Genomic DNA, 19,605 nt, shown 5'->3' with positions numbered 1-19,605 from the left:
TTTTTCTCTGGTTTGCAATAATATGAATATAAAATAAAATAAGATATCATATATCTGTCTATAAATAGTGACCGATTTCTTTCATTGTTTTGTAAATCTTTTTCTCTGATTGCATTGCTATGAATTACACACGAGCAATATAATACAAGCACAGTGTATATTAAAACACATGCAAATTGTTGAGTCATATATCTATAAAATTATTGATTTTAATACTGTGTACTGCATATTGTTTAAAGGGTGTATCATATTTCTATCTATCTATCTCTCTATCTATTCTAACCTATCATGGAAGTAAAACAACGGAAAGTGGGGGGAAAATTCCATTATGAAATAAATGTTTTTCTCTAGTTCACGTTGGCTATTATTGGCACCCAATTATTGCAGCGTTCCCAAGATAACAGCTCTGAGTTTTCTCCTGTAATGCCTGATGAGTTTGGAGAACACCTGACAAGAGATCCCGTTCCATGCTTCTTCTCTTCAGTTTCAGTCTCCCCACTCATTTTCTATAGGGTTCAGGTCAGGGAACTGGGACGGCCATGGCAGAAGCTTCATTTTGTGCTCAGTGACACATTTTTGTGTTGATTTTGATGTTTGTTTTGGATCATTGTCCTGATGGAAGATCCAACCACGACCCATTTGTAAGATTTCTAACAGAAGCAGTCAGGTTTTGATTTTTTTATCTGTTGGTTTATGATAGAATCCATCTGAACAAGCTATCCAGGACCTCCTGCAGAAAAATAGGCCCATGGGATTTACAAGCCTGCTTCGACTGCACTGATTGGAGTGTTTTTGAAGCTGCTGCCACCGATCTGGAAGGGCTCACAGAGACTGTAACAACTGCTTACCGAGCAAACAGGTCTGTGGATGATGCAGTCAACATGGGACTGCAATATATCCTACAACATCTAGACAAACCAGGGACTTATGAGAGGATCCTGTTTGTGGACTTCAGTTCGGCTTTCAATAGAATCATCCCAGCACTCCTCCAGACCAAACTAACCCAGTTCTCTGTTCCTAGCTCTATCTGTCAATGGACCACCAACTTTCTGACAGCTTTTCTGGCAACAGCTAGTGAGACTGGGGAAAATCATGTCAAACAGCCACACCATCAGCACTGGCACCCCCAGGGATGTGTTCTCTCCCCACTGCTCTTGTGTAAATTGTGTATCATCTATAGTGGCAGAGTTTTATTTTTCGAGAGTAAACCTGTACAATTTGATCTCTGGGAACTGTTTTAACCCAGCAGGCATCATAGACGTCTATGTAACGTCAGGTTGACGTTGGACATGAAGTCAGACAGACGTTACATTTTGTTTGAAAATGAAAATCGGGTTGACGTCAATTTGACGTTGACTTAACATTGGATTTTGGTTACACAACCTAAAAACAACAAAATATCAACGTCAGCTGACGTCGGTATTGGACATCAATTTAACATTGACATTAGACGTTGAATTTACATTGAATTTTGGTCACCCGATGACGCAACCGAAATGTAACCAAATATCAACGTCTTATGATGTTGTGTGCCTGCTGGGAACCTTTTGTGCCAAACACAAGTGTGGCTTTTAACCTTAAAAAATGTTGTTGTTCAGGTTGGTCTTGCACAGCCGGCTCTTCGTTAAACATTCTGAGAGCTGCATAACCTCACATGGTGCACATATGGATATAACCATAATTAACACAACATCAGAAGCAGGACAAACTGAAGGTGCTGTAGTATCCCAGAAATGTCAACGAGGAAGATACAAACAACAGACTGACATCCCCCAGCATGAAAAATTAAATGACACTACTCAGAGCTACCTTAACAGTGTTAAGATTTACTGTTGCTCTCTCTCTCTCTCTGGCCTGCACAACTCTGCAAAGATTTGAATACTGGAATCATTACAAGTTGCTGTAGTAGTTACAAAAGTAAATTCTGCATCCAGCTGAGCAAGAAAAGAATGCCGTCCTGTGTGTGGGCAATTTTGATAAATGTAAACTCTTAGAAATAATGGCAGGAAACAATAGCCATATAATCAGCCCATGAATAATTGATGGTCTGTAATGGAAGCCTGTAAACACCCATAGACTCATTCCCACAGAACTCAGATGACTAGATTACTTCAAACTGCAGAGAAAGCACAAATCTGAAAGAATGATCGAAAACAAACAAAGAAACCAGTCGAATGAGAAATTAAATGAGAAAAGTAATGGATTACCGTTATTAAGAGCCAGGGATAAACTTTGTGTAAAACACAAAATTAGAGAAGAAAGGCTTATGAGCTGGTTTTGTGTTGCCATACAAACTGTGCCCTCTGCTGGCCAGAGCTTCCCTTTTTCTATCAGAAAAGAGGCCAAAGAATCACAAACACCCAGTAAGGGCCCATTAAAGCTTTTGCAATTACTCTCCAGCCCGTCACAAGCACTCAACCTTACAGCAGCCAAAGGCTCATACTGAGTTCTGTCAGGTCGTTAACCTAACCTAACAAACTGATTACTAGAAAAGCATGCATGGAGCACTTCAGTGAGCACCGAAGACCACTGATATGAAACTACAGGAGATCACAAACATAAAAAGAAAATGAATCTTTCTTTTAAAGAATCTTTAAAAAACCTCCCATATTCCGCGGACTTACAAAACAGATAAAAAATTCATGCACCCTTAAAAAATTTAAGTGAATGTCCTGAACTTGTGCAGAACGCAGAGCCAATATTAATGAATAATTTAGCCGTGAGATGTTAACGGGACTTTGGGGTTTAAGGGCTGTGTGAAACTGAAATCCCATAGGTTTAAAACAGATGTCTGGATTGTTTCATTGCAGGGTAAAGCAGGAGATGATTTATAAACTGACTAAGGCTGCAGTCACCACCAGATCTCCCATCATCATTAGGCATGTCTTGTCTTATCTGTCAATAGATCCACTGCTCATTAATCTGTATGACTGAAGCATATACCTATTCATGTAAGACGAAAAAGGAAGATAAGTTTCCCGATGGGGTTGCTTTTATGAAAAACTTAAATGGCTAATGAAATTATAAGGCAATACTATATTTAAAACATGATTCAATTGCTTTTTTTCACCACTAGAGGGCGCGAGTAGTACTTTAAAATGAACTTGGACCTTGCAATTTTCTATGCAACTAGTGTATGGCACATTCCACAAGTATGGTACACTTTGGTTTTAAACCAGTACAGCACAAATCCAGTTTTGTTGTGGGATTTATTTTATAAACTATTATCTATAATACTGCCCAAGCATGAAAAACAGCTAGCTGTCAAAACTTCAAATCTGTCTTCATCCTTGATTTCGGCCTGTCCCACCTCAAAGTTGGATCCCAAAAATAAATACAAACAAAATAAAATCATCTCATAATTGTCTAAATGTCATGATTTTGATATTTTGATTATCTGTTCAATTTATATTCACTAGTAAATCACTCTCTACAGCCTGATGGGAACACAAGTAAATAATCTCTTAATTATTTTCCATTCAAACCATTCCATTCAGCAAAAAAAAAAAACAGGCTATAAGTTTATCAGTAACTACAAACCAGCATTTTGGCACCAAACTAGCTAGCTTTTATTGAGTGACGGCTTAAAATTAGTAAATATATAGTTATTTTATAAATATTTCACAAATCGTCCATTTCATTTGAATGTTTATTTAATCTTTACTGTAAATTTGAATGTATTTCAAAATCACACAAAACTGAATTTGGACAAATGTTGCTAACAGGGTAAAAAAAAAAAAAGGCAGATTCTATTTAAAAAAATGCACAGAAAATAAAACAGCTCAAATAAGCACCTGGAAAATAAATGCATGTGTCATTAATATAAATATGTCTCTCTACTGATCATTTAATTGATATAGTTTAAATTATACAGGTGCACAGTTGCAATGAAAACATCATTTCTGGCTTCAGATGTCTTCCGCAGTGTTTTCCGTCACATTCAGAGCATTTCTGGCTGAATCTCAGTGACATTGAAGCTGTAAGATGACACCTGACCGCAAACATCCAGTTTAGAGCAGCTCTCTCAATCGCCTGTGCCCTGTCCTCTCTTCTCCGATTCCTACGGGACAGCAGGTATGTGAATGTTTAGCTGTATTTGAGTACAATGTTCAGTTTTATACCTGGGCTACCTCGTTTTCGCTGCGAAGGTGTTTCGTGTCACCAGGTAGACGTGACGTCACGCGCGGCTCGTGCGATCTTGAGTTCAATGCAAACTTGACTTTCGTTTTTCCTCAGGATCATAACAGCACAAATGGTTATGACATGTAAGCTTAATTACGGTAGATTATATATATATTTTTTTTTACAAAGCTCGTGTCTGTATTTACTGTATTTACGTCTATTCACACCTAGGCTATTTGCATATTACAATGAGCAGGTGTTGACGGAAGTACATAGCTCGAGGTTTACAGTGAGAAATCATTATATAATAAGATGTCGTTTGCACTTTATTTTACAGTACGTGAGCTTACATGCACTTACAGTGTACTTATAGTGTACCTACCTAAGAACTGGTAATATAAGGTAACTATGGGGTAGGGTTAGGATTAGTACCTAGTTATTACCTAGTAATTGTAATTACTATAATAGCCTAAGTACATAGTATGTAAGAGGACTGTAAATTCAAAGTGCTACCAAGATGTCTAATATGTATTTTTGGCTAAAGTAGGTCTGAATATGTTATAAAACTGTGTGTGCTGGAGGAGGTGATGGAGGATCTGGCTGTCTTGGACCTGTTGGAGTGTCCTTTGTGTATGGAGCCTTTGGAGGAGTCTGCCAAGGTCTTGCCGTGCCAGCACACGTTCTGCATGGCATGCCTTCAGCAGCACGAGGCTTCACACCCTCATCAGATGTGCTGTCCAGAGTGCAGAGCTGCTGTTCCAGGATCAGTGCAGGAGCTCCCTGCCAACCCGCTGCTGCTGAGACTCCTCGAGAGCCTCCAGGAACGGGGTCCGCTGGGCGCACCGAGGGACAGATCCGTCAGATATATCAGCTCTGCAGTCCAGGAGGACCTTTTAAGCAGTCGCTTTCAAGATCTGCCCAAAGCGGGGCAGTACACACAGGGGGTAAGAAGTACGACATGAGCTTTTGTTGCATTAGAGCGTGAATAACGAACTGACTTAAAAGCAGTCTTTGTCTTTTTGTGCAGCTGCTGTTAGTGTTTTTTGTGACATGCACTTAAGGCTTGATTAGGCTTGTTTGCTTTTCTTTCGGAATTAAAAGCTTTAATCTTTTTGGGGTTGTGATGTGAATTCGATTTATAATCATTCTGATATAGAATATGAATATTTTCCAAACTTTCTCCGGTATGTATCATATTACACCGTGTCTGTGGTCGTGCCACATCAAACAGATCGAGCATGATGTTTGTTTTTAAACAGAACTATAATCCTGTGCAGCGTAAATCATGATGAAACGTGTACAGTGTATTTAAATATATCAGTATGGTTTTTGTGTTGTCTTATATGGGAGGTCAGTTTGCTTAAGAGCCCCATTATCTCTGCGTGTTTAACAATGTCCATTGAAACACACTGGGCCTTGGTTTGGTTTAAGTAGGTCGGTGGACTTGAATTTCAGTTGGGAAAAATGCCATTGCATTTGCAGCCACAAACAGTAATGCTGTTAAAAAGTTTGGGATGCTTTTGAGCTCTGGGGAAACTTTACTTTTCCCACTGCATTTCTCATTCCACGCCTCTAACTTAGTAAACGTGCATTTGAAGTACTGGGAGATAATATACAATAAAGAGCGCTGTTAGAAGCTGTGTTATTTGCAGAAGTCACTTGTCTAAAAAAACTCTATATTTTTTTATTAATATATATTTTTGCATTAATGTTTCACTTTTCTAATATCTATTTAGCTATTAAATGTAGCTTTTTTTAATATTAAAAAGAGCATAAATTAAAAACAATACAACAGGTATACCATAATGCATTCTTCAGCTGTACTTTCAGATCTGTTTTACAATTTAAACCAGGGGTCTTAAACTTTTTTTATGATATGTTTTGTAAAGATTTCAATTTACTTTTATTTATACTCATATATCAGGAAAAATAAAATATATATATATTAGGGTCAAATACAAGACAATTACACTTTTGTAATTAAATTTACAAAAGTGATTTATTTATATACATAGAAAGCATATTAAATGCAAATAAAGTGTCTACTTTAATGTTTAGAATACCGTTGTCAAAATAAACTCAAAATATGGGTGAAATAATGTATAACAGTTATGTAAAAATGAAACAACATGCTAATTCTGACCTGTACTTATTAAAATATATAAAAGAATAAGTGATTATACTAAATTTTATATTTTAAATGTTTAAAAACTTCTTGCAGAGTGAAATGTAGTGGTTTGAAGGATAGGTTTAGTAGGATTGGTAAAGATTTAAAATGATAATGAATTAGTTTTTGGGGGCTGAACTGTGATCCTTAGAGTCTTTTAATGTCATCTAATGTTTCTTGTTCTTAATCTGCCTGATGAGATTTTTTGGTATATGAACTATTGTTAAACTGAATGACATTATAGTGGGTGTCTGCTGTAAATCAAGGTAAACATGCATGTATGATAGACATTATTTTTGTCTCAGAAAAAATAAATTATACAGAATACATTCTAATATTTGGTGGAAAAATTAAAGCTGTATTAAACTTTTATTGCTTTGATTTTTGAAAACCCCTTTGTACATCGAAAGCTTAATTTTTGTAATAATTCAAGTGATATATCTTTTTTTTTGCGCATTACAGTATGTATTTAATTGTCATAAAAATAATGGCACAATGTAAAAATATAATGGTCCTAGAATGGCTTCATAATTTTTATTTGAGTTGTGATCAGGATAAGTTCTTGACAGTCTTCCCTATGCATTTTTTATTTGTTTCAGGTGCAAGCTCAAGCTTTATATGATTTCCAGGGTAACGCACCTGGAGAGCTGACGATGAAGTCAGGTGGCATCATTCATCTGCGCTGGAGAGTAGATGATAACTGGTATTATGGCGAAGGCAAAGACAGCAGCGGTCTGGTTCCAGTGGATGTGGTGCGGGTCATAAGTGCGCAGCCGCAGCCGCAGCCGCTGGCCCTCTGCAGAGCACTTTATGACTTCAATGCTAACAATCTGGATACGGACGACAGCAAGGAATGCTTAACCTTCTTCAAGGTTCGTCTCTGTGCTTTATAGACCTACCCATTTGATTTGATTTCTTCTTCTTTAATCAATGTACTGCCACAATTCAGTTGGGTTGGTAAAGTGGCCACAAAAAGTATTTGTACACTTAAAGCGTTAGTTCACTCAAAAATGAAAATTCTGTCATTAATTACTCACCCTCGTGTCGTTCCAAACCCTTAAGACCTTCGTTCATCTTCGGAGTACAATTTAAGATATTTTTGGTGAAATCTGAGGGCTCTCTGACTCTCCCATAGACAGCAAGGTAACTACCACGTTCAAGGTCCAGAAAAGTACCAAGATGATCGACAAAGTAGTCCGTGTGACATCAGTGGTTCAACTGTAAAGTTACGAAGCTACAGTAAAATAACTTTATTCCGACTTTATTCTACTGATACGAAAATGTGGAATAAAGTCGTTATTTTTGTTTTCTTTGCGCAAAAAAGTATTGTCGTAGCTTCGTAACTTTACAGTTGAATCACTGATGTCACACGGACTACTTTGTCGATCATCTTGGTACTTTTCTGGACCTTGAACGTGGTAGTTACCTTGCTGTCTATGGGAGGGTCAGAGGGCCCTCAGATTTCATCAGAAATATCTTAAATTGTGTTCCAAAAATGAACAAAGGTCTTATAGGTTTGGAACGACATGAGGGTGAGTAATTAATGACAGAATTTGAGGGTGAGTAATTAATGACTGAATTTTCATTTTTGGGTGAACTAACCCTTTAAGCGATCAAAAATGTGTTTGCATTAACAAAACATCAAAGCAAGTGCCATCTGCTCAATAATGCTAGACTGCACTTTTCTAAGCTATATTTGCGATGACCTTTGCAACTACTTTAACAGCCACAAAATATGGAAGCCCATTTCTGCCACAGAATTAAAACATGTAAATGTAAAGTTTTTCTCACAATTCAATTTCTGAGTTTATATCTCACAATTCGAATTTTGTTTCTCGTAATTCTGTGAAAAAAGTCAGAATTGTGAGATATAAATTCAGAATTCTAACTTTTTTCTCTGAATTCTGAGTTTACATCTTGAAATTCTGTTTTTTTTTTTTTAAATGTCATTGTGACTTTTATAGAAAAAGTCTGAAGTGTGAGATTTAAAAAAAATCATAAAAATTACCTTTATTATTATTATTATTATTATTATTATTTTAATTCCAAAACAGAAACGGCATTTCTTGGAGCATTGATTGGAGCATAAGAAACAAATGGGATTATTTTTATTTCTTTTTTTATTTAGTGCCACTTCAATTATATTCCTAGATTTGTATGTGTGAGTGAAGTGTCTAAATACTTTTTGAACATAAGCATGTTTTGTATTACTTGCCTCATTTTTGTGATTCAGTGTGGAACCTGGGAAGCAAATAAAGCTCTCTTCGTTGGGCTCTGTGATGTAGCAGTATTGTTAGTCACTCCGCAGGACTTGAATTATATAACAGTTCTGACTCAGGCACAGCATCCATTAAAGGACATTTTCCTGCAGTGTTTATATTTTTTTCTGAGAGCAGATGGTCCAAATGGGTCTGGAGCCGAGTAAAGGGTGTAATGAGCCTGCAGCTTAGAGTGATTCAAGCCGAGAAAACGTCTTCAGGGACGTCCTGCACCCACAGCGGCCTAACACATGCCTATCTCTCTTTCCCCCCGCAGGGAGACAGCATTACTCTTATTAAACAAGTGAATGAAAATTGGGTCGAGGGCAAACTTGGAGACAAAGTTGGGATTTTTCCTTTGGAGCTCACAGAGGTAAGACAACAGGCTTTTATTCTCGATTTCAAAACACGGTGAATCTCCCAAAGAAATGTCCAGATAATCATAAAATAATAAAACAAGAAATAATATTTTGCATAAAGTAAAAAGTCTATTTTTACATTTTCACTGCATTGCAAAAATATTGGACAATGTTTTTTATTATTATTTTAAAATGAGCATAAATAAAACTGTACATTCGAATCTGTTTAGCAATTTAAACCAGGAGTCTTCAACCTTTTTCTGTCATATTTGTATGAAAATAAGCATTGCACTTTAATAATAGCTTGCACAAAGTATACAATATTACTGTATTTACATCAGTGTTATTTTAGTATCACTGAGATACTATTTAGTCTTCTCGTTAATACTTCATATTATATTATTTTGTAATATTTTCATGTTAATTTTAGTTAAAATTGTTAGCAATTTTGTCTTTTGTTATTTTTGTAGTTTTTAATCATTTCAGTTTTAGTTATTTTAGTACATCAAGTTAACCTGAAAATGAAACTGAGAAATGTTGCCTTGAAAACTAGCTGAATTAAATTGTTAAATAAGTTGTTTTATATTTTATTTAACTTATTTCAAGTAATGAAAATGTTTTTTTAATGGTTTTAGTTAACTACAATAACTCTGATTCACATACTTTGTTGTGATGCTTACATTACATTGAAAATGCCTGAAATATTTATTATTGATGTGCATATAGTTGTACATAACATTTTGAGTTTACAAATAAATTTTAATAAATCCATTAATAAGATAAATAAAAAATAAATAATCCCATTTGCTTCTTATGCTCCAAACAATGTAATGATTAAATGCAATAGTGAACTTCTGAACTTTTGTTTTTTTAACTTGCGCTTTGGCTGAAGTTAACTTAATATTGTATTTTTGCTTATTGCATATTTTCATATTTTCGTTAACCAAACGTTCAGATCAAACAGTAATTGGCAGACCCCTGCAGTGCCGCCACAGACCGAAGACCCCTGATTTAAGCAACTACAGTAATGAGAAAATGATTAGACCACTGAGAATGGAGGATATTTGCTTAATTGTCATGAAAATAATGTCACAGCAAAAATGTAATGATCCTAAAAATAGGCTTCTTTGTGCAAAATATCATTCTTTTGATTTTGGAATTAAAACCCAGATTTTTTTTGACTATTTTGCACTTTCTAAGCCTTTATGCAATAATAATAAAAAATGATTTCACTCATAAATTACAGTGTGACGTGAAATCTTCGTCATTGCTTGCCAATCTTTTTAATGTCCCCTAATCGTGTCTCTGTTTAATGTCACAGTTAAATTCAGAACAATAGGCCCTTATCACTTAGTGCTGATGGTGGCGGTAGCTTACTTACAGAGCATGATAACGAGCTTTTAGTGAGCTTGCTATCTGTGACGCTGCAGTCCTGTGACTGATGTGCATTCTTCCACCACTGCTGCTCCAGTGAACTTCATGTGCCAGCGGATAATCAAGCTCCAGATAGGAATGCTGTATCTGAGGTTAGGCAGATAAAACAGCCAGCCTCGCTTTCAACACCGGTCGGGCATCTCAGCGGTGAGCAGCCAGGCGTGAAGGCACAGTAATGCTTTCTTTTACTTCGGTGGCAGAGCAGCACATCATGGGAACAGAGAGGGGGAGCGTCACTTCTCCTGCCCACATGTGCTGCACCAGTCCATCGTAACGCCGCGCTCCTCAGATCGGCAGCTCCAGCTGCCACTTACACAGGAAGTTTAGGGCGAGCAGGTGGGACTAATAGCACTTTTCTTTCTGACAAACTCAGACGCAGCAGGTAGAGGGGCTTATGCAACCCAGCATGGCTTTATTGTGCATCTCGGCTTCTTTTTAAACTGCTTTGTGTTTTCCCGTTGCAGCCGAATCCGGCGGCGTACGAGCTTCTGGAAAAACGCAAAAGGAGAGACTCGGTGGAATCGCACCCACGGAGCGGCGGCAGAGTCAACGCCGATGCTTGCGTCCCCAGGCGGATCGCTGGAGCGTCTCACAAGTCAGCCAGGCCTCCAAATGTCAGTCTGCTGAACAGCCTCAACTATCCTCCCTTCAGCCAGAGCCAGCAGCCGCTTCACATCAGCTCCAGCGCACAGCCGTCCTCCGGCAAGACGCCACAACTCGCCACGTTTAACAAGCCACGTCTGAGGAGCTCTCACAGAAACTTGCCTAAGGTGAGCAGCCCCTGTTTGTTTGTGAAGGAATTATGATTGGCCGTTTATTTGCTATGCAGACATGCGATTAGTTAGCCATGTATGCGTTTTTTTCATTCAGTGCAGTGATTTAGCTACACTAAATTATAAATGGTGAGTTTAACATCCTATTTGGATTCGATGAGTCAGAGATGTGTTTGTATAGACACGGAACTAGTATTATAATGTGTTAATGTGTCTGTGATGCAAATGTGCCCGCTTCACAAGATTGTGTCGGTGTCACACGTTTGATTTTATTAGAAATAATGCACTGAAATCACCTAAAACGAGCTGTTCCTTCTTGCATTTTCTTGACTTTTCCCTCAAAAACAGGTGTAAATATTTCTCTCCTCTGTCAGCATTAGATGTTTTCCTGTGTGAGAGGAAGCCAGTGTGTTTGAGAGCTAAAAATGCCCCATTCTCTGTTATCAAGCTCATGACTCATATAGGGTTACATAACACTTTCCTCTTATCTGGTTGAAAGGCTCATTCCTCTCCACTGAGCGGTGACTCTCTCTCTCCTCCTGCCATCAGCTGGGTCATTAATAGAAGGCGAGGAGAACATCACATCACGGAGAGACGAGTCACTCATATTACAACCTACCCAGGGGCCAGTTAACACTGGATTTTGTGCATTATTTGTGTTTTTTCTTCAGATTGTGCAACACTCTGAAGCCACAGGAAACATGCCCACTGTTTCTGACTCAGCAGCGTCTTTCTGATGGGAAAGAAAATATTTAAAGCAATAGTTCACCCAAAAATAAAAATTACGTCATTATTTACTCATCGCCGGTGCAAACCCACCATGAGCATCTTACTTTAATAGAACACAAAAGAAGATTTTGCAGAAAGTGATGTAGAGGTGTGTGATATTGACAAAAAATTATATCTCTATATTTATTGAGATTTTACGATAACTATAATTAAACAATATTTGTCTGAGTGTGTTTTAATACTGGTACCTTGGCTGGTTTAGGCCTGTTATGGATAAATAAATATGACACTAAAACTGCCAGTAGGTGGTGACAAGTTCCTGTCTTAATGAGTGATTCATTGGATCATTCGTTCATAAAATTCATTCAAATCAGCTGATTCATTTAGAAACAACAGTCTTTACTAATAGATCATTGAATCATTGATTCGTTCAGAAACAGATTCATTCAGGAAGGAAACACTCTGAGACGGACAAATATTCTGATCCGGCTTTGATTGAAACTATTTTTGTGGGCGAAACAGAAAAAAACAGACAATATTGTGTCTAAAATGTAACTCACTCAATTAAATTCATGTTTGTTGAATTTACGGTTGTGTAAAATTAATATCACATTTGCGATTTGCTCGTGCGCTAATATTTAGAAAAATGGCTGTCGCTTGTGTGATATTATTAACTATATAAATATAAAAGACATAAAACACACACAGGGATGTTTTTTGCTTTCATAACTTGAATTATAAGGTCATTCTAACTGCATCCTAATAGGCTTCATCACACAGTGAATGCTTTTGGATTCTCAAATGACTTGAAAAGTGTAAAGAATATAAAGCCTCTACAGGAAGAAAGCAGACATCGAACTGATTATAAACGTATATGAAGTTGTAAATAATATATTTTTGGAGTTCTTTTTTTTTTTTTTTTTTAAGATTTTTGGAGTATGTTTTATGTCTTTATACTCCAAATTTCAAGTTTAATTCAATGTGCCATTTCTTTGTAATTATTTATGAAATTTACTAGCAGTTTCCGAGTGAAAAGTATTTCAAAGTAAATGCTACACCAGGATTTCAGTGCAATATACTGCGGGACCGAACTGACTCTCTTAAAGTACATGCTCTTTTCTATTGTACTTATCTGGTAGTTTTAACATGCAATTTGGATCGCAGCACTTCTTATGTTACCGCCTCTCTAGGAGGAATCACTTATGCTGTATTTCTCATTTGTAAGTCGCTTTGAATAAAACGTGTTAATGTATAACTCTCTAGGCCTTCTGTGTCTTCTGTGGCAGTGCTGATGTAACTAAGCTGTAATCACCTGCTCTCTCTGAGATAATTATGGGACATACTGTAGGTGTAAGTGATTAAGAGAGGCGTGGAAATTGTCAACGTTACAGAATTCACAGATTGGTCTCTCGTTTCATCATGCTTTAATAATGCACTAATTTTAGACTGGATCTTAGTTTAGGAGGAAGAATCATGACTCAACTGCCCAGACTCTCTTCCACGAGCCCATTAGTTGTTGGATATCAGTGCTTTGGAAAAGTCTCAGTCTGAGGCTGTTTTCTGTCTGAGTCAGCTCTGTAACTGAGATGTTTTATTTGCTGTTATGCAAGAGAACTACACAAAATGACTCCTGAATTAGGCTAGCATTGAAACTTTTTACCATAACCTTAATATGTCAACCCATTAGCAATCAGCCAAGATTCAAAGCAATCAGTGAGCAAATGTTCCTGATGGTCTTTTGTTTTACAGTCTTGATTATTTTGTTTTTGCTTATCTTGTTTTATTTTTGTATTTGTTTAGTGTTGTTTTTAGTCTTTTATGTTTGTTTGTTTTGTTTTTGCTTATCTTTTTTGCTTTGTTTTTAGTCTTGTCTTTTGTTAATTTTGTTTTTGTCTGGTCTTGTTTTTTGTTTTGCTTTGTTTTTAGTCTTTTGTTTATTTTTTTTTGCTTTGTTTTTGTCTTGTTTTTAGTCTTTTTTTGTTTTAGTTTTGCTTGGGTTTGCCTTTTGTTTTTAGTCTGGTCTTTGTTTATTTTGATGTTGCTCATTTTGTGTTGTTTTTATTCTTGTGTTTTGTTTATCTTGTTTTTGCTTGTTTTTTTTGCTTTGTTTTTTGTCATCTTTTTTATTTTGTTTTGCCCATCTTGTTTTTTGTTTTGTTTTGTTTTTGCCTTTTGTTTAGTCTTGTCTTTTTGTTTTATTTTGTTTTTGTCTTGCCTTATTTTTTCATCTTGTCTTACTTTGTGTCTTTGTTTTATTAATTAGTTATCATAAAGTTATTGAAAACTTTACTACTATTATTCAACATATGTTATTAGAAGGCTACATAACCATGAATGTTTGGAGTTCAACAAATCTGTTCTACACTTGTACTGAAGAGATTACATTGCTGTCAGTGTCTGCGCAAAGATAAGAAAATTACCAGTTACTTTCTGACTATTACAGAGAGACAGAACAATGAATGGTGAAAGTCCGCCGACCATCGCCATGGCACTGATTAACCCTCAGGCGTCCCCCCTGCCGTCAGAGAGCAAGATGTCTGCCACACAGCAGCTCTCCATCAGTGTGTAAGTGTTTCTGGGATCATATGTATCTTTGACGATCATCTAAAAGATTTTCTTGAATTAAAGCTAAACAAGTTTAAATTTGTATATCGTTAATGTGTTTCTGAAGAATCTTTACATTGCTTTTTTCCCCTCATACGTCAAAGTATGGGTTTGCATGAGTAAATAATGGCAGTATTTTCATTTTTGAACTACTTCTTAAACCTGATGATATGTTTAGGTGTGCGGCGCTGTATTCCTACACGCCTCATCACTCTGAGGAGCTGGAACTGAGGAAGGGTGAAATGGTGGGGGTTTATGGGAAATTCAAAGAGGGCTGGCTGCGTGGACTGTCTCTCAGAACAGGCAAAGTAGGGATCCTGCCGGCTAACTATGTTACACCTGTGCTCAGGTGAGCAGAAGTACAGTTCATAGTACAGATGGGTTACATACAGTAACAACAACACTTCTACAAAACATGCTTCCAATACTTTGCTTCTTAATCTCCTTACAAGCGGTGTGCGATATTGACAAAAATTATATTTTGATATTTATTGGGATTTTTTTTAATAACAATAATTAACAGTATATTGCTGAGTGTGTTTTTTGCGCTGGTTTAAGGTTATGGATAAATAAATATGACACTAAAACTGCCAGTAGGTGGCAGAAAGTCCCCGTTTTAATGAGTGATTCATTTAATCATTTGTTCAAACGATTCGTTCAAAACGGCTGAATCATTTAGAAACAAAGCAAGTGATTGTCTTTTTGAATGTGTAATTGAATCATTGACTCAATTGATTCGTTCAAAACGGCTGACTCATTTAGAAACAAAGCAAGTGATTGTCTTTTTGAATGTGTCATTGAATCATTGACTCAATTGATTCGTTCAAAACGGCTTACTTATTTAGAAACAAAGCAAGTGATTGTCTTTTTGAATGTGTCATTGAATCATTGACTCAATTGATTCGTTCAAAAACATTAAAAAACGCACAAATGTTCTGCTTCGGCTCTGTTTGGAACTATTTTGTTGCCGAAACAGAAAAAAAACAGACAATATTGTATCTAAAATGTAACTCAATAATAATTTCTTGTTTGCTGAACTGTTGAAACCCATACAGGGATATTTTTTGCTTTCATAACTTGAATTATAGGGTAATTTTAACTGCATTCTAATATACTTCATCATGCAGTGAATGCTTTTGGACTCTCAAGATGTGTTTTTGTTTGTTTTTTGCAAAGTGAATGACATACTCATAGTGTCAGCTAACATAGGCCTATCGTTAAAACAACAATTACGATATTATCGCATGCCCCTACTCTGTCTGTACATTATTTAATATCTTAAACACACTGTTAAAAATATTGATGGGCTCTTCAGATCAGTTTCTTTAATGTAATTCACAGTGCATGCTTTTTAGTTCTAATCAGAACCGTTTTAGTTTTACAAGCACTTATTATCTTGATAGTCAAGGTTACAGTAATATTCTGACTTTCCCACAGAACATCTGCAAGGTTTCTTGAACAAACCAAACCTGCCATTCCTAATACAAGTACAGTGTCAACAAAACGCCACACCCCACACAAGCCGCAGGCTGTTGTCCTGGCCCTAGACAAAGTAAACGCAGACACTCCTTCAACTACAATGGCTTTGATGCAATCTGCCAGTCCTGGGAGAGCGCCGCAGCTGGGTGGAAAACAGGGATGGAGCACAGTGAGACGCACCCTCCACTCCACACACAGGGGTGAGAGCCAACGAGCCCGACACGCTGTGACAAAATAAATCAACTTTTAGCTGTTGCACTTGCAACTGTTCTATATGGAAAAACTAGTCCAACTTGTGTTTTATTTATACATTTTGACATTTTAAGCAAAGATACACAATATGTTTTATTTTATTTTATATATATATATCTCTTCTGCTCACCAAGACTGCATTTTTTTATTAAAAAAAAATGCAGTAATATTGTAAAATATTTTTACAATTTTTAAAATTACTGTATTATATTCAAATTTATTTGAAAATGTATTTTATTTCTGTGATCAAAGCTGTATTTTCAGCATCATTACTCCAGTCTTCAGTGTCACATGATCCTTCAAAAATCATTCTAATATGAAGCTCAAGAAACATTTCTGATTATTATTAATGTTAAAAACAATTTTTGCTGCTTAATATTTGTATGAAAACCATTTACCATTTAAAAGTTTAGGAGAAAAAATACTTTTATTCAGCAAGAACACAATAGATTGATCAAATGTGACAGTAAACACATTTATAATGTTACAGAATGTTTCTGTTAATAAATGCTGTTCTTTTGAATGTTCTATTCATCAAAGAATCCTGAAAAAAAAAATGTCACCACAAAAATATGAAGCCGCACAACTGTTTTCAACATAATGAGATAGTTAATGAAGTTTTTTGAGCATCAAATCTGAAGGATCATGTGACACTGAAGACTGAAGTAATGATGCTGAAAATTCAGCTTTGATCGCAGCAATAAAATACATTTTCAAATATATATAAAAAAGTTGACAATATTAGCGTTTTTACAGTATTTTTGATCAAATAAATGCAGTCTTGGTGAGCATAAGAGACTTTCAATCTAAAAATATGTACAATCATTTTTAGTTAATTTAGATTAGAACATTTATATAGGGTCATTATTCTCTCTTCATATATTTTTAGGTTTTAGCTGACACACAGAAATTAGCTTCTGCAACATTAAATATATTGTTCAGTCTGGTGGGCTGATTAATTTCTGCTCTGCCTTTTGTTTAGGCTTGCCTCATCACGGAAACTACAATTCAAATTCAATCGTAAGCCTTCAGCCTCCACCTCAGGATTTGGGGCAGATCTATACTTTCGGTCGTTCACCTGTGCTTCCCAAAAAGAGAAACGGTTTGTTCTCGAACCCCATCAAGGCGCAGCATTGGGCATATGAAACCACAGCTCCCTCTGCTGGTGGATATCAAACGGTCAGCAGGGACCCGGTCCAGAAAGAGGCCACCGCAGCGCCTCAGTCCATTCTGGTCAAACCAGACGCTCATAAGCACAATACAGAGAAGGTAAAACAGCTCCTGCAAGTGTTTTAGGGCTAAGAGTTGTGATGATCTAGGATTTAATGGGATAGTTCACTCTCAAATGCTCACAAATATTCAATTGAATTACATCGGCATGTTTTGTTGTTGTTCTTTTAGCCAGTAAAGTCAGTGCGGTTCCTGACTCATGATGCTCCTCAGAGATCAAAAATGGCGTCTGCAGGACAAATCTCTAGTTCCCAGCCTGGTCTTTCGGCTCTGGACCACTGGAACCCTTCAGCCATCTTGGGTCGGGATGGAAGTACATTAGTTCTTAAAGACACAAAAACACTCGCACCCAGAAAGAGCGCAGGCCCGGATCATGCTTCTATGGACTGCCTCTCGCTAAATATGAAGCCAGTACTGATCAACAACCAGCCCGGCTCTAACAGGTGGGTTTTCTTGAGTGTGTCTTTAAAAGGAAGCATTGCGTTATCTGATCGAATGGCTCCTGTGTTGCAGATTAGCTAGAAATGAGTGGCAGATTTTTTTTCTTCCATCTTAGCAGATACAGTATTTTTTACGAGATTTATTGAGATAATTCACCGAAACTGTTTTAACCGAAAAACATTTCCTGTCAGAATCTGAAGAAGCATTTAGATATCCTGTATAGCACATCCTGGCATTTGGTGCATTCTGACCGGTGCATTCTGATCTGATTTCTTCAGATATCGAGTAATGAAAGGTTACAATGCTAAAACGGATGCAGAGCTCACGCTGACGGAAGGAGAAATAGTCGTCGTTCAGAGGCCTTGAGCGGACGGAAGGCTTTTCGTGACCCAGGAGATCAGTGGAAAAACAGGCCTTTTCCACAGCAGCGTTCTGGAAATCCTAGACAAAGTGCTTTGAGTGCCACAGTTTCTTCTGCACGTTCTTCGTCCAGTGATGTTTATAGTCACACCGTTTTAGCCTGTTGGTTCATAAATCTAAATTAAAAGCAATATCCTGTGTGCTTATGTATGACAAATCACGTCGTGTTTCTAGACACACCCACCTGGCACAAAAACTTGTAGGTTTTCCCTTCATCATTAGTCAGTTCTGACAGATAAACGTGCCTTTTTGTATGTTGAGTCACAGTTTGCACTTTTAGATGGGGTGAGAGTTGGGGAAGGTTGTTGATTCTAGGAAACTAACGATTATCTATGACTGTTGGATAAAGGGAAGCCTAATGATGACTTACTCGACTCACAAAATCCTGTTGTTTCAGTACAGTAATGGTGGATTTGTTTTGTTGTATAAAACGTCATCGCATCTATATCCTGACGATGCGATTCTTCAACATTCCTGTTCTCAGTCCCTTTTTTGAGGGGAATTTTGGGAAGATGGTTGAACAAATAATAATAAACAAAAAAGACTTCGGAATTTTCTACTGATGGGATTTTTGCCTTTTATTAAATTGAATTTGGTAGGACTGTTATTATTGTTTACATTAAAATATGAAAACATTTTCTCCTTTTGCACATAAAAAACCAATCCAACAGCAGCCACTTCACATTAATTGATTGTCATATCAGAGAATACAGACTGAAGCAGAACTAAAAAATTATATAATTCCGTGACAATGGGATAACACTGATGATAATCAGATTGAAAAAACGGACGATAAGAATACTAAGCAATTAAATGATTTTTAAGGCAATTGTATTCTTTTTACATGTAATCTGGATTACTTAATCCCATTCCAAAAATACTTGTAATTAGATTATATTACATTTTAAAATACTCGTTATCAGACTACAGTTACTTTTTTATTGATTACATGATTACATATTCACAGGTGTTTGCCTTTGGAAGGCTTTTGTCTTTCAAACACTTTAAAATGCACAAATTCACGTCTTATTTAGCTACATGCAATGCAGGCATTCCCAAACTTCTTTTGTCAGCCGAACCTCTTTCACCTAATATATTTACTTAAAGTCCCCTCAGATTTTAAAGTAATAAATGAATAATTCAGTAACACATTTGCATGTTAACAGTCCTCTGATGCTGGTTAATGGTCACGTGACATGTGGGTAAACAAAAAAGTTTCATGTTTTTTAGTAAGTGTTTTGATTGTTGTTATTTTTAAATTATTTATTTTTAATTTTACATTTTTATGATTTAATTATTAGCTTTTCATTATAAACACAACCTTGTGCTCCCCTCCA

At 36.5% G+C, this 19,605-nt stretch overlaps 1 protein-coding gene across 1 annotated transcript; it reads left to right on the top strand.

Annotated features, from left to right (window-relative positions):
- Window positions 1–4,709: 4,709 nt before the first annotated feature.
- Window positions 4,710–18,841, top strand: sh3rf2 (SH3 domain containing ring finger 2). Its single transcript, XM_016472726.1, has 10 exons — window positions 4,710–5,066; window positions 6,889–7,161; window positions 8,825–8,920; window positions 10,805–11,110; window positions 14,286–14,407; window positions 14,625–14,795; window positions 15,884–16,125; window positions 17,160–17,446; window positions 17,579–17,850; window positions 18,127–18,841. The coding sequence occupies exons 1-10, from the start codon at window positions 4,710–4,712 to the stop codon at window positions 18,212–18,214; spliced, it is 2,214 nt and encodes a 737-aa protein (XP_016328212.1). The 3' UTR covers window positions 18,215–18,841.
- The last annotated feature ends 764 nt before the right edge of the window (window positions 18,842–19,605 follow it).

The sequence above is a fragment of the Sinocyclocheilus anshuiensis genome, unplaced genomic scaffold (assembly GCF_001515605.1).
Source record: "Sinocyclocheilus anshuiensis isolate Anshui unplaced genomic scaffold, SAMN03320099.WGS_v1.1 scaffold969, whole genome shotgun sequence".
Taxonomy (NCBI): Eukaryota; Metazoa; Chordata; class Actinopteri; order Cypriniformes; family Cyprinidae; genus Sinocyclocheilus; species Sinocyclocheilus anshuiensis.
The sequence above is the reverse complement of the archived record's forward strand: the minus strand, read 5'-3'. Positions and strand labels throughout refer to the sequence as shown.

Bases quoted from the DNA above. Each gene is read 5' to 3' on its own strand.
- sh3rf2 (XM_016472726.1), top strand. From the start codon at position 4,710: ATGGAGGATCTGGCTGTCTTGGACCTGTTGGAGTGTCCTTTGTGTATG. The intron at 8,921-10,804 runs GTAAGACAACAG...TTCCCGTTGCAG, and splicing joins TTCCTTTGGAGCTCACAGAG to CCGAATCCGGCGGCGTACGA. The intron at 17,851-18,126 runs GTGGGTTTTCTT...TGATTTCTTCAG, and splicing joins AACCAGCCCGGCTCTAACAG to ATATCGAGTAATGAAAGGTT.